Consider the following 16,195-nt stretch of genomic DNA (forward strand, 5'->3'; position numbering starts at 1 on the left):
TGTATATTATACCAGGCCTTTATTCTTCATACATTTTACAGGACAATAAATAAAAAAAGGAATTTACAGGCTTTTTATCCTTCAGAAATGACCATACAATTCCATACTTCGTAGGGAATTAGTAACACACAACCACTAGCACTCAAAATTATAATTCATTTGTATGTCATTACTCATTAGTCATATAAAATACCCCCATGACACTATTACTGAACATTTGATAACTCATTTCAAGATTTACAATAGTTCTATATGGGGCGCTATCTACTATGTAATGCGTTAACCTATAAACAACCCAACATGAAATAGTAGTTAGACGTGGAAATGATTCTTTAATAAGATGCTAAAACAAATGACAACTGCAGAGTTAAATACATATTACAGCATGTGGAATTCTATACTACACAGTACAGCACAATATCTATGCTGCACATGCTGAGACAACTTTAAAAGCTTGGTACATTTGCACAAATAAAACACACTGATGATCTGTTAAAATGAAAATGATGATATGATGGTAGTTATACTGACACAATCCATTACTTATTTCGAATTTCATAGTCCTCTGCCAACAATACTCGAGATATTCCGATCCTTTCCCGGCACATTGCGGGGCAGTTTTGCTCAAAATTATGTCTTAACATAAATGCAGAACTTTGAACAATGGGAAAAGGTTGGACTGTGAGTTGTCCCTGCAGATGTCTTAAATGTTTGAAAGTGCTGTCAGATATCCACTTGTAAATAGCACAATTTATCGCAATTTTATAAAATGGATCTGCCCACCTTGCTAATTATTGCACTCAATTGCAACGTCAGACATTTCTCTTGTTGCAAGGCAGTACATACCATATCATTTTTTTGAAAGTACCTAGTTACTTAGACTGTCTGAAAACGATACAGAACGGACATAAGACAAGTAGTGGCCATTTAACGGTACGTCGGCAGTTTCCATCTAACTATGTACAATTCTTCACATGATCATCTTGTTTTGCAACTTATGTGTGCACAAGTGTATTTACAGGGTGCACTCCTTTAAGCTCCTTTAGAATCCCGTTCACTGCAACAGTTCATGACAGTGTATGTTTTGAAGCACGCAGATTGCAACTGATCCAAAACGGGATATATATATATATATATGTATATATATACGATGGGACAGCACTGAGGTCCAAGGCCCCTGCGCCTATGTTCTTGACTAGCAATAACTTACAAAGCAGGTATGCTGTACATTTTTTTGTACAGTACTGGCACTTCACAACACCACAGCTGAACTGGCTTTTCCTCGGTCAATCACTGACTCTTGTACCTGGAATGACATGAATGGCGAGGAGAGTGTTAAAACAATCACTGCAAGAATTTTTTTAACAAGAGACTGAAGAGTTAACGGCTCGATTTCGCTTATTCCAGAAGTTGTACTACTCTGTAATTCCTTTCGTAAGTTTAGACCTCGATCCTCCCTCCACTCCATCTAATCCGTGTACAGCATTCTTGTCATGTCATCTGTCCTAAAGTGCGTACGTCAAGCTTCCTGAATTCCACTATATGCAATACCTAAGTGCAATTCTTTACCATACAACGTTGCAACATTATCAGATTCTGTCCAGTTCAAGGCTTCTTTATCTCACATATTTTGTAACTGAATCTTCAGATATGTTATGCCATGGAATGTACATATGTTGCTACTGCCTGTTATCAGAGTGCTTTTGCCTTTTGTACTTCTGTCAGTATTGTCTTCTTTCCACATTTCTTTTTGATAGCGATATGACCAGTTATTAATGCTAGGCATGGTTTGTTTCACTCCCACCTTTTGTAATGCCCTTTGGGGACCTTATGGTCTAGTAAATAAATATACAGGAGCATGAAGGCACTTGGAACATAGTGTAAAAGTGGTTAATTTCGCGAATTCATGTGGAAGCGGACGGAAGCGTCGGGGAGATCAGGGGTTCATGACACTGCCGACAGAAAGCAACGAGAATTAGCTGGCCTCTACATGCCAGCTGGCTTATAGAGGGATACTGTGAACTCAAGTTCCGTAACAATGACATACCTGCTGTTTTTATGAAAGCAGGCGTCTGCAATGCCAAGCGATACATTATGCGAATAAACTACTTATGTTGAAGTGGTGTTTCAATTATAGAAATGTTTGACAAGAACAAAGTGTGAGAATAAAGGTCAAGTAAGTACATTTCTCTTTGTGGAGCTCGTATCGCCGCGAATTCCGGTGCCCATACTTTTTCGTCCCTGCTACCTATATTTCGCGGAACCTTAACTTCGCGAAGAAAGTTCGATCGTGAAATTCGCGAAAATTAAGTCCTCGCGAAAATTTCAACTTTTACGGTATATTCTTTTACAGCATGATATGAACATACTACCTTCAGGAACCATCGCACGAAATTTCTAAAGAGCAAATTTCCTGAAAAAAATGGTTTGCAAGAGTGCGCACGGCAGCAGCGACCTCGCCTACGCTACTCAGGGAATTGTCTGCCAGCGACAGCGACCAGTCGAGACGTGGGACGGGCGGTGTGCAATGCAACGCCAAAAAAGAAAGGGAAGGAAAAAGAAGGCGCGCGTCTCACCATTGAGTGACAGACTTGACTGGCACCTGAGGGAAGGGCATTTCTTACCAGTGAGATTGAAAGCTCTCTTGTGCACCAGGATTGTATACTGCTGTCATACTTTTTGTATAAATACATACAGGGCCATGTGTTTTGGGGTATTTTTGGGGGCACGTTTTTTTGAAAATAGGGGGTAAAAATCTGGTTTTTTTCAGGAACTGTAAAACGGGGTAAAATCGGGCGATATCAGGTGGAAATGCAGCTTTTCGGGTCAAAAATAGAAAAACGAAAGAGAAGAAAAGAGCTTCTCGCACTTTTGATGAAAATGAGATACGAAACAGCCACGCTGAATATGCTGTGCTTAGCATACAGTAGTGCCCGTACTGGTGGCTCAATTGGCACATTGCCAAGTTAGTTTTCGGGGTTTTTCGGGTTTTACCATAAGTGCCGATGGTGCATATGGGGGGGTAAAAAGAGGTTTTACCCTTAAAAGCACAGGGTCAAAAATCCTGTAAACGTATTTTTATTCGCGATGTATTAATTTTCACGAATTTTGCAACCGCTAAAAAATCGCAAAAAATTGTACTCACGAACACAGCTTGACGGTTTATCCCGCAAAAGGAAATAGACCAGGAATCGCGAAATTAAATACTCGCGAATAATTTCCCAAACGCGATTCGCAAAAATTAATACATCGCGAATAAAAATATGTTTACAGTATATGTCGCAAGGCTTCTAGTCCTAATTTATACTTCTTTTTTTTTTGTGTGTGTGTGTGTGTGTGCCCTTCCACGCTCCTTTAAAGGGTGGAGCTTTCGGTTGGTGTGTGGCACACTTAAAATGTGTCCCACGTTGGCAATTGATCAGTGCGCACACATTATTGTATTCTGTAGTAGAATGGCACACACAGCTGCTGGCACCGCAAGTGGCAGAGTAGCCTAGATGCTAGAACAAGGCGTACCTTTCGTCTTATTTGCAGAGTCGATGATTGTAAGCAAGCACCTTCCAAACTCCTCGAGGACTGAGCGTTCAACGTCTGTGTTACACAAACCAGCTTTGCTGCCTTCTTCCAGCTGAACTAGGAGGCACTGACACGTTGCTTCCACGACTTCGGATGTGATAAATGTAAATGGAAGCCTGAGGAACAGCAAGCAAAGTAATGAGTACTTTCAAAACGAACTGAACATGTGTCCTTATTAGAGAATTTAGAGAATTATTAGAGAATTTGTCACTCGACATTCCAAGAGGTTGCATAGTCTGCAAATTATCTGCACGTCAAAAACACTGGGAAGGTGTGAGTGGGTAAAAAAGGGTTTGACCGGGTTTAACCCTAAAACACAGGGCACTATGTATAATTATAGCCTGACTTTTTAGGGTTATACCCGATTATGCCCGATATTTACCTCCCAATTAAAATTTGAAAAAAAAAAAAAAAAGAACAGGGTGTAACCCGGTATTCCCCAAAAAACTGCTGGATCAGGGGGATCCAATGTCATCATTCCAACAGAGAACTGAGACAAACTGTCAAAACAGAGACCTTGCCACATCTTTGATGCATGGACTAAATATTGATACTACTCTACTGGTGTGTCATGTGTATTATGCAGAGTAAACCAAAGATTTACGCCCGATTCAATCACATTCAACCAGAATTGGGTTGAATCAGGTTCAGTTCAACCTGATTACACCCGAATCCTTGAAGCAAAATACAACCCAAAAAAGTCAGGCCCTAAGTATAATACCTCCATTCCGTTTGCTGCCAAGCAAGCTACTGTGCATTCTTACAGACGTTTCAGTGAGGGCAATTTGCTGGGCAACAACCGCGTTTCGCCCTAAAGAGGCAACCTTCAATTCGGGGTGCAAATTCAGGGAAGAAACGGCTTAAACCATAAAACTTCAGGCTCTATTTATTAACATGGGTAGTACACTCGTCCAGGTCATTGACGCATGAACTGGTGTGGAAGGTGCACACCTATATTACCCCGTGCCTACTCTGGAGACCGAAAGATAAGAGAGAATGAACTTCGTCTCTGTGGCATGCCAGCAGATGTCATTTCAAGTCAAACGTCACAACGAACGTGTTACGAGGACCACAGCGCAAGAGATCGGCACGGACAGCAGGTGAGAAATGGGGTACCTGCCTATTTTCAGAAATAAGTGATCAACACCAGTAACCGTAAGGTTCACCGTTCATAAAGCAGTAACCGTTTAGTAACCGTTCATAAATCGAGGGGATGACCTTACACACCTCTCCCCAGTGTCAGAGATGGCAGGTGGCCTCATGGGAAGGTCATGTGCCGAGATCTTTGTTCTTGCGGCTGCCTGTTGTTGCACCCGCACTTCAGCTGCATCTGCCAACTGCATGAGTGTCTTGCGCTCCGAACTATCCTCAAAATTTTTGCAGCCGACACACTTGCATATACTCGTGCACAGAATTTTAGCCTGGAAAGCATTGAAGCAAAATTAACACATTTCTTTGTGCACGTACATCTCCTCATTCTTTGAAGCTGGTAATTTCCAGCAAAAGAGTGTGCATACCTCATAACATTCACAGTAATTTTTTAGGCAGCCAGACTTTTTGCAGTTGCACCCTTTCGTGTGGCGCCTTTCATGATCACCTTCTTTACCTTTCCCTATGGAAAAACAACAACAACAACAACAACTTGGTTTTAGTTAAGGCGGAGATTTGGGCAAGTTGGTACATAACTTTTTTACATGACGGTTTTAGTACCAGGGTGATAGGTAGCTACTTAAATGAAAGTGAAATGGTACAAAAATATTGACACTGGTACAAGTACAACATAACAATGAGAGTGGAACCTGCTCTACTCATAAAACAATGGAAAATGAAGAGCCCACTGTACTAGCAGCACTATGTCCCTACGTTAATACATACATGTGACTGGGACCGTGTACCCTTGATCTATGAACCTTCAACTTATGAATTCCTTTGCATTATAAACAGTGCTCCTCTGTGACAAGACACTTTCCCTTCGTCATTACAAACCTCGATTTATTGACAATTTCCCCCCCCGACTGTTAGCCATTCATAAAGCGAGCGTTGGTTGCACATCACATTAAATACACACGGAAGCATGTATCACCCGAAATAACACGGCTGGGGAGCAGTCTTCACGATAATCAGGACATTGTAAGGTGATCACTAGGTGATCACGTTCTCGTAAAACATCAGGCTTTACTTTGTAGCAATGAAGCAACGTGCACTAGCATTGTAGTTACCAATCTTTGGCCGAAACGCATTTGGATTCCTGTCTAAGCATGCCGAGATGGCTTTCTGCCGTTCTTCCTCGTGCTCCAAGTTGTTGAAGCAGTTGCTACAATTGCAACTGTTGCAGAACTCTCCATTTGCAAAGCAGTCGCAATATCTGCAAAATCGATGTTCAGTTAGCCTCACCAATAAGTTCATTCTTATCTTGTGTACCACAGAACAAACCAAACCAACCAACAGATGGAAACTTACAGCTTGAGGCACTGTGACTTGGTGCAGTTGCAGGGTTTCCTAGGTCTGGAATTGTCTTCACCTGACGTGCTGCACCAAAACAAAGAACATTTAGCACACTCAGTTGTTACCTGTATTAATGTGCAATGAGGAGAGCTGGGCCTGTTGGAACGAGATCATAACTACTACGCTACAGGGACAAGGATGGAGAGAGATACACAACACATATAGCGCCTATGTGTTTTGTATCTCTCTCCGTACTTGTCCCTGTAGCGCTTTAAAGTTATGTATTAATGTCTTTTTATCTACCATCTGGGCATACAACCCCATATGACAAATCTAGCCAGTTACTTGGACGTGTGAGATTGTACACAGGTGTGTGCGCGTGTATACTCAACACCATCTAGTCAGAGTCGACGTGACGTAACAACTAACGAGTCAGCCAATCAAGATCGTGTTTGCAATGGCCGTAGCCAATCACGAATGTGCTTTCAGCAGTCGTAGCTATGGAGACGGACTGCTGTCGTCTGCGAGATGTGATTGAACGTCTCCGCATACTAAATGGGAAAACTATCAAATAAAGCGCAAAACAGTACCGTATCTTTCTCAAAAGCGTGTTGCACTTTTTGTCTACAGATTTATGTTCAAAGTTAGGTGCAATCCTTTGCGACTTCTTGAATTCGCGGAACGGCAAAGTGCAGCAGTAACAGACGGATGAGGGAGAGGAGTGGTTTCTAGGGCCAGTTAATTCCCGGCTAATCCAATGTTCTTGTTTAGCTCCTAACGATTCCTGCAGAAACATCATCGTCGTCCAATCGGTATCGCCAACCACACACAATGCTACGGAAGGGGAATAAAGTACTTCATTGAGTTTTACTCTCTGCAAGAATCTTTTTTGTGTAAAAAAATATAAAAAGAAAGATCGGGAACACTTTAGCCCATTTTTTTCTTTTTAACAAAAGAACTATCTACCTAGGCTCAAAATTTACAATTTACCCATTGACTTGCTGCCCTCGGTGCTGAGTCTGGTGATGCTGATGATGCTGTGTACTTTCGGTATGCTGAGAAGACACTGTGATGGACGCTGTTGAAGTGTGGGGAACAGCAGCAGCAATGGGCACAAAATTGCTGGTCCCTCCTGTACTAACACTGGTTGCTGACCCTGTTGTAGCCCCCAGTATATTGGACGTAGGCTGCAGTACTACACGTGTTGCAATATTGCTTGTCGTACCAGCTGCAGCTGCTTGAGTGCCTCCTTGAAACTACAAAAAATAATATAAAGAAAGGTATAGCAGTCTTGTTATTCAAATGCATGGTAACAAACAAATGATGATTGAGTGACCATGAGGTGTATTGCTTGCGCCACAACATGGTGCGTGGGATTTTACTAAATGTGCCTTGTAGCCAAACGACGAGAATAACAATTTGGAATGGTATAGGTAACAGATAACAACGATGATGGCGTACCGTTGCCAGAGACACCCCTGACTTTACAATGGAGCTATGAGTGTGTCTTTCAGTGTTGTGTAACCCTCATTCCACATGACTGCAAGGGTCTGTGCATTAGTAGGAAGTGGTGTAGGAGCTGCGGCAGGGGCTGCGTAAGCAAAAAGTGCGGCAGCTTTATTGGGAAGTTTAGATGGCAGGGCAAAGTTACGACAAACCATTTCATTGTGGCCTCTCATGGTTGAAGTTACGGACTGACTACATCACTGCAGACGGTTGTACAGCCTGAAGCGCTCACGTCTTGGCAGCAGCAGCCCCCTTCATACGAGGATGTTGCCAAAAGGGCGTTCAAACCAGAGCATCAACCGAAACCGAAAACCGGAAAGAACCATTATTTTTTACCAGAACCAAACTGAAACCGAACCGAAAAGGCCGCCGCCATCTCGGAACTGAACTGGAACCAAACCGATTGAGAAAATTTTGGTTACCGGTTCAAAACCGGTTTCAAAGCATTGAGAGTTCGAGACTGACTGTTTTAAATCTGTCCTACCTGAAGTGCCCCAAACTGTTTCAAAAGTGACCGGTTCATGCGACATTTTTTTGCAACCCTAGTCTCCAATACTACAAGCAGAAATGCATAGCTGGACGGCCGCATCGATGGAGACAACGTCACTCTATAGTTTCGTTCTCCTGTGGACAAGCGTTCTTGTCACAGCTTAGCGGTCAGCACGTTGGAAGGATAGGGAAGCTCATACCTGAACTGTTTGTAAAGTAAAAAGGTGATCTCGTTGAAGGCCATTTGGGGATACAACAGGGTCTGTACTAATGTAAAATTGCTGACACTCTTTACTGTTATGCTAGGATATCCAAAGAGAAATAAAGCTTTCGGAACTTTCCTACCGTTTATTTTAGGGCATATACACCGGTGCAATGAACCGGTTCCAAACCGGTTTCGAGTATGTTCAACCAGTTCGGACCGTCTGGACCCGAACCTGAACCGAACCGGAAAAAAATTCGGTCTGATGCTCTGGTTCAAACATAGCTTGAGCATGGAATGATGTTCGGTATGTGCATTTTAAATGCAGACAGTGGCAAGGAACTACAGTTACTGACCAATAATTCCTGCTCCCAAAATTTGGGACTTTCCAGTTTTTCAAATACAACTGTTGACACTGTCAAACGTCCCATGGAACCAATGCTTTTCCGTGTCGAAAAATTCTGACTGTTCCTCTGAAGGCGTTCTTGATCATTCGTACCCATCTCACTTCAAACCTGCACGGTTTCTGGAACTTACCATCTCGCGAGCACCAGAGATACAGCACAGTGCTCTCGTGCCTGATGTTTTGTACTGCGTTACGACACAAAAGCCATTCCCGACATGATGCGTGCATAGAAGCGCAGGCACGACTGGAACCGAAAGCTCCGCTTTAGACGCTTCGCTTATCTTTTAATACTCATGTCTTCGACTATGAGTATCTTTGAGTATCGGAAATACTGAAATGTCGACCTCAACCGCAAGTGGATGTCGTTGTTGTTACTGAATAGACATGTTTCGGCAGAAGCAAAGGTGCAAATTCATCGACGATCGAGATTAACGTGACGTCGCCCTTTGACGCTTCGGCAGGAGTTGAAGTTGAAGTCGCTGTTGATGCTAACATCAACAGCAACTTCAACATGAACAACTAGAAAAAAAAAAAAGAGAGAGAGAGAGAGGTAAAAACAACGGCAGCGACGAGGATGTTGTTGATGCACCCCCTTCCACAGCGGCAATCCTTGCTGCGGTGACTATGCTGACGACTACAAGATAGTACTGTACTACAGTCGCTGAAATTCACTGCGATACGTTGTTGCACATTCGCGCTGCAAAGCAGACACACATAGATTTTTTAAACGTCACTTTGAATGTTTTCAGTGAGGACTTTTGAAATAAAGTGGATTTATGCAATTCACTAAAAATTCGGACTGCTCGATAGTTCAGACCGATTTTGTGGTTCCTGAAGTCTGAAAAAAATCGGTCGGCGAATGTACTTTGGCAAACAAAAGTGGCGGTGGCAAGTGAATGTGAGGTCGGGAATGATATTCCTCTTATCTCTATAATACTCTGTACAGATGCCACTTGTCTGAGCGGTCCAATATAACTACGTGAGGGCTGAATTGGCAGAATTCTACTGTACCGACACGTACGCACTACTTCAGATCTGCAACTATGCAGAAGCCCGATAAAAAGACTGCCATTCTACAGGTGCAAAATGCATCTTGTACCCGATACACACATGTACAGGTACATTGTGTTTGTTTGTTTGTTTATTATTCCGTGTTAGCGCCGCAAAGCAACTGTGGCCATGAGCAGCGTACAGATAAGATTAAGGAGCAATCCAATGAGTGAAAAGAAAGAGTCTCACCTGGGCCACATACTGGGCAGGTACAACCACAAAAGCACTCTGCATACCCCCTGTTCCAGTTGAAAGCACCGTACCAGCTGTTAGAGCACTCAGAGAAGTAGCTGTGCGCACTTGCGACATTGTTGTTACGCCTGATGCCGGTATGATCACACGTTGCGTTGCTGCGGCTGTGGTCGTAGTTGTGGTGCCAGATACCTGGAATTGGTTTTCGTCATCCTCAAACTGTACGCACAAAGCTAAACAAATAAGCGTTCATCTTGCCCACTCAGAGCATTTCTGCGATAGACGGACATACACAACAACGGAAGCCCTAAAAGCTTTCCGATTTCGCAGAGGGGATGTCAAAAATTAGCTCCTAGTTGTTCAAGTATGAAGTACAAATCATGTACACATACAAAGCGTATTCTGGAACTGATGCTATAGTGACACCACAGATAGCCATGTTGGCTCTTGCGCCTACCATGGGCATTGTTAGAGCCTGAAGTTTTAGGGATTTACCCGATTCTTCCCCGAATTTGCACCCCGAATTGAAGGTTGCCTCTTTACGGTGAAACCCGATTTTTACCCGGCAAATTGCCCTCACTGGGATGTCTGTAGGAATGCACTAACTTACTTGTTTGGCAGAAAAATGCAGTTACATCACCGTTTGTACCAAACCGCTACAGTTAATTTCAATAGCTGAGCCCGATTTCTCCCCGAATTTAGCGTACTGGAAGTTTTTCACCCGAATTTGCACGAATTTAGTGCACATGTTTATTTACCCGATTTTTACCCCCCGAATGTGGGGAAAAATATTTCCCGAAAACTTCAGGCTCTAGGCATTGTCCATATAACGGGAAAACCGTAACCGCATAATGGCACAGAACGACAAGTCTAGAGGAGCAAAAAACAAAGTTCACATAATGTTGGTTGTCACTGAGGTGCCGAATGTACAGCTGTAGTGAACCTCTTTTGGACGAACGTCACAAATTCGCAACCTACTGGTTCTTTGCGATTTGCAGGAGGCCCGTATATTTCTAGCTTGTATGGCCGGTTGTTGCGAATGTGCGACACATTCTCTGATGCGTGTACACCCGTAGCGCCACCTGTTTGTAGCAGAATGTACTGAGAGTCACGTGGGATGATTGCCGACGTGTGACATCAGATCGAAGACATAATCTTCCCACACCCAGGCTGACTGCAGTCGAATGAAAAGGTCATTGTTGTTACGAAAATTGATGACGGGTGATTACGCCCTCGACTATCACTTAAAACATTTTTGCCGCAAACTGGTGTATACAGTCAACCCTCGATTTATGAACACTCTTCGTTTCTCGAAAAATCGTTCAGAAATCAAGGTGCAAGGTGTGTGGAAGAGAAATGGGCTGAAACATGACAGGAAATGCGCTAGAATACGTCTATTTCCACGGCTACAGTGAATCCAATCCAAGCAGGCACTCGTGTTAGCCGACGGCTTCCAATGCCATATATAACATTCTATTTGTCACCTGCTGTTAGAGCTGATCGCTTTCTCATGGAGCCGCAAGGTGATTACATCTCGTAGATATGGCTGAAACTGATAGCCACTCGGCCGCCGCGGGTCACCCGGGAAGTAAAATATTTCCACTCATAAAACAGGCGAGTCATCTCTGGTAATTCTTGAGGCTCTGGGAGACTGCACGGGTGCTTGACCTTCATTCTTTATTGACGCGATCACACTACGTCCCCGTGCGTCAACCTCCCCGTTCATAAATCAAGGTCAGAACACGTGTTTTTGCGGTTCGTTCCCTGAAAATCTGTTCACAGTTCAGATATCGAAGGTTCATAAACCGAGGAAGAAATATGTGGAAAAAGTTTGGTTCCTTGTGCCGCCGTTCATAAACCGAGGGAAATCGTAAATCGAGGGTTCATAAAACGAGGGTTGACTGTATGTATTTTGTGTAGATTTTCTGTATATGTTCTGTACATTTTCATGGCATTGCCTATTGTCGCGAATCAGCGACGTAGCCCGTCTTGCGTGACGTCGTCCTCGCTCCGCAATAAGATTTTGGCCCGTGCATTAGTGGACCTTGACCGCAACTTCCACATACAAGAACACTTTTTTGGGCTGACGGAAAAAGAATTTCGGCCGTAAGAAGTTTAAAAGAATTTTTTTTTTTTTTTTTTGTACACAAGCTTCTTCTGATCCTTCTACAACATCTGCTTATAACGTTTCTTTCAAATGCCTGTTCAAAGGAATGCCCACCGTGCCAGTGCCGTGCCACACCCACCTGTTGCGTCGATGAAGCCGGAGCAATTGGAACAGCAACACGTACTTGAGTGGCAGTAGATGCTTGTGTTGTACCTGCTACCGATGCGACGGATGTTGAAGGCACCGCCGGTGCGAGAGCACGCGCAGTGGTGACGGGTATCAGTGTCGACACCTTGCCGCCCGCTGTGGATAGTAGCACTTTTACAATGCCGCTTCTCCACAGTATCGCTATACTTAAGGCCCTTCTTTTTAAAAGAAGTATTTAAAGAGATTGAAACATTTATTCTACTGAAGAACAAGCTTTCGGACGGAGTCCGTCCTTCCTCAGGTGCGATACTAAATGTATCGCACCTGAGGATCGCACTTGGTAGAGATATTTATACTGATGTACATCAGAGAAAGGGGACAGCAAAGGTAGAGAGGAGATACAAATTCTTATTATAGAGGACTGAGGGCGCGAAAACGAAAATATAAAAGAAAGCGATGTACAGTCGTAGCGTTACCGGAGACCAAAACCGTTGAGAGACCTCAGGTGAGCGAACATCGTAAAGATTCTTTATATAAGATTAAAGATTATAAGACTAAAGATTATAAGATTAAAGATTCTTTACGATGTTCGCTCACCTGAGATCTCTCAACGGTTTTGGTTTCCGGTAACGCTCAGACTGTACATCGCTTTATTTTATATTTCCGTTTTCGCGCCCTCAGCCCTCTCCAATAAGAATTTGTATCTCCTCCTCACCACCTTCGCTGTCCCCTTTCTCTGATATACATTAGTATAAATATCTCTACCAAGTGTTCGATGTATCGCACCTGATGAATGACGGACTCCGCCCGAAAGCGTGTTCTTCAGTAAAATAAATGTTTCAATACTTATTTTATTCACTTGCGAGTGCTAGACTTCTCCCATTTTTGCCTGTTAGTGCCCTTCTTTTTCTGCGATTCCGCAAAAGTTCGCGGAATCGTGGGTCGGCCGCAGAATACGTTTTGTGCAGAATTTTTTGCAGAAACCGTGTGCTTAACTCAGTTTATGCGCAAGATGAACTGACTTTGCTCGCACCGAATAAGGCCCCACCTGTGTGCTGGAACAACCCTCTAACTCCTCTCTCTCTAACCCTCAACTCTATGGGGGATTCTGGAGTGGAATGCAAACACTGAACCCGGCTCTGGTGTCGATAGCTGCCAAATACCTCCGTGTGACAGTAAACCCTGTACATGCAGAGAGGTCGCTCAGCAAGTACAATTTGATAGTCAGTGACAAAACGTCACTCCCACTCAGAAGAAAGTACAATGTACCTTGTTATGCTGAGCCACAAAAGGTTTTGGACTAAGTTTTTTTGGTCCCCTCTACACTAGAAGCTAACAGAGAGCATTTTCTGTCTGAACTAGGGCAATTTGCTTTTTACCGCGGAAAAATGCAGAACTCATAGTTCCCTGCTGCGGAATTCAGGATTTGCCACAGCAGAAAAAGAAGGGCCTTAGCTATACTACACAGAATGGTTACAGAATCCTTAAGCTCCAACCAACCTGCTACTGTAGTGCCACCCTGAGCGGCTGTGGGCGCACTGACAAGACGGACGTAGTGAAATTTACTCCCTGGCACCTGAATGGCAGCCCCTGTAGCAGAGGTTCCCGTCATCGTTGTGACTGCAGTGGCGCCCTGACTTTGTGTTACAGCTGCCAGAACCTGCTGTGAGAAAGAATTTTACATGATGTTATGAGGACAGAGTGACAAACTTTTCAGGTTCGGTTTGGATCAGCTCCGGAGCAGCAATGTAACGATTTCACCCGGTTCAAACTGTGTATGGGTTCATACTGGAGTGCTTCTCGCATTTTACATGAGCATGAGATGCGGAACATAGTGTCCTCTCGTACCAGTATTGGTGGCTGAATCTGCACTTTGCCAAGTTAGTTTCTCAGGTTTTACCAAAAGCGACAATGATGCAAATCAGGTGGTAGAAACGGGTTTTACCCTAAAACACAGGGCCCTAAACATCAATGAGGAGGGAGTGACACACCTCAGACCTACTGAGTATCGCGTACACATTAGGTATGTCACTAAACGTGCCACACGTCATGCACATGTCTAGTTACTTGACATCTCGGACTATTATTGAACATTCTTCGATAAACGTATCTGAAGTATTTAAGGCCCACTCAATTCGGGCACAAAAGTGCCCATTTGTATACCCCCACATAGTGCTGGGCCCTTGGGCCTGATGCTGGGAATTCACTTACGGTAGTGGCTGGCTTTAGGAGGACATTCATCTTAGGCACTTGGACTGCACTACCCGATGGTGCCTTTGTTGTGGTGCTACTGGCTGGCGTGTTTGCTGTCGCAGCTGCTGTCACCAATACTACCCTGTGTGAGCCAGCTAGCGTGCCAACTGCACCTGATGGAGCAGGAGCAATCCGTTGCGGAGACTTTGCCATGGACACAGGGATCATTGTCACTTTTCCACCAGTCTTGACGGGAGACACAACGTACATGCTCTGCAAAGGAAAGGTGGGCAAAAAAGGAAGTCGCAGAAACCGCATCGTACTCCAGTAATTATCCTACGAGCGGTACAGTAGCAATTCACACAGTCTCGCACAAAAACATTTATGGCCAACAAGCATTCTGATACCTGCGGCTGATGACGAAAAAATTGTTCCTATAGACTCAGCTTATACTGTAAACGTATTTTTATTCGCGATGTATTAATTTTCGCGAATCGTGCATTCAGTCATTTGCGAAGTTATTCGAGAGTATTTAATTTCACGATTCTGGGGCTGTTTTCGTTAGCGGGATAAACATCAAGCTGTGTTCACGAGTATAATTTTTCGTGATTTTTTTAGCGGTCGCGAAATTAGGGAAAATTAATACATCGTGAATAAAAATATGTTTACAGTATAAATGCTAGCAACGGGCCAACTCAATCTGCGAATCCTTGGCAAGGATTAGAGATTTGGGAATCCAAACCACGGTGCCCAAAACGGCGAATCGAATCCACCAACCACATTTGTTTTGTTTTTTTAAATTGGCGCCACCGGAGTCCGCAGCAAGCCTCATTGGCCGGCGAGCCGGGGCACGCCAAGCTCCAACATTACAAGTTTACAAGTAACATTGTTGTCGTCGATGAACATAAGTCGTTAAATAAATTGCGTTTAAGATTAACTATATGGGTATGTTTTCTCCTGAAAGCGAACTATTATTTCATTTGTGTTTCATTAAACAAATATATGATATTCTGCATCAAAACACTTATCTATAGAATTGTTTTTTTTCCCTTGGCTTTTTAAACTGTTTTTTTAAGAAAGGATTCAAAAGATACGTGGATTCTCAGAACCTTCCCTGGATTCGGATTCGGATTCAGAACGTTCTGGATTCGTCCCATCTCTAATAAATGCGTGGTTAGCCTGCAGTTCGAACTAGCCTCACCTTTGTGGGTGAAGCACCAGCAGGAGTCGCCACCCTGATGATTTGCTGTCCAGCTTTTATAGTACCCATTCCTTGGCGAGTGGGGCTAGAGAGAAGGAGAGTTGGCTGGCCACCTGCTCCGGTGCCCACAAGCTGCACAGCTGTGCCTGGTGTCGTGCTGACGAACTGGCCTCCCGCAGAGGGATTGATTATCACCTTGGTGATCACCTGTCCTCCCGCTGTGGTGCTGGTAGTGGGGGTCACCACCTTGCGTGCTGCCGCTGACACCACCCCGGGTGGATGGATGACGCGCACGTCTGCCACTTTCTTGGGTGAAGGCAGCACGTTGTTGCCAGCGGGCGGCTTCTGCACCACAACTACTTGCTGCCTGGCAGCCACTGCTGGCGTCTGTGTCATGGTTCCTGCTACGAAACATTAAGTGAATGTCAATTAGCTTGTTGGCACATGGTGACACATTAATGCGGTCGCAAGCAACAAAATCGATGGCGGTACCCCCGCTCGAGCAACAGCTCTGTAGCGGCTACAAAATCTTGCATCCGTTTTCCAGTATCTATTTGTAGCGTGTCACGAAAGGGCATTATTGCTTTTCGCTTTCCAAAATCTGCTAGATTTGGCAGTATCTAAGTGGAGTGAATGAAGAAGAATAGAGGTGTGGGGGCAACAGCTATTCAAAGCTATTCA

The 16,195-nt window shown here is 43.9% G+C and overlaps 1 protein-coding gene across 1 annotated transcript in view; it reads right to left on the bottom strand.

Annotated features, from left to right (window-relative positions):
• LOC135368578 (protein lin-54 homolog) overlaps positions 1-16,195 on the bottom strand; it is a 20,987-nt gene continuing 4,792 nt past the window's right edge. Inside the window, 12 exon segments of the mRNA XM_064601960.1 lie at positions 1-1,306; positions 3,517-3,692; positions 4,804-4,997; positions 5,094-5,188; positions 5,796-5,941; positions 6,037-6,105; positions 7,012-7,277; positions 9,864-10,058; positions 12,113-12,276; positions 13,621-13,783; positions 14,332-14,586; positions 15,515-15,918. Of these exon segments, the coding sequence (XP_064458030.1) occupies positions 1,287-1,306; positions 3,517-3,692; positions 4,804-4,997; positions 5,094-5,188; positions 5,796-5,941; positions 6,037-6,105; positions 7,012-7,277; positions 9,864-10,058; positions 12,113-12,276; positions 13,621-13,783; positions 14,332-14,586; positions 15,515-15,918 (2,147 nt within the window). The 3' untranslated portion in view covers positions 1-1,286.

The sequence above is a fragment of the Ornithodoros turicata genome, chromosome 9, assembly GCF_037126465.1.
Source record: "Ornithodoros turicata isolate Travis chromosome 9, ASM3712646v1, whole genome shotgun sequence".
NCBI classification, from domain to species: domain Eukaryota; kingdom Metazoa; phylum Arthropoda; class Arachnida; order Ixodida; family Argasidae; genus Ornithodoros; species Ornithodoros turicata.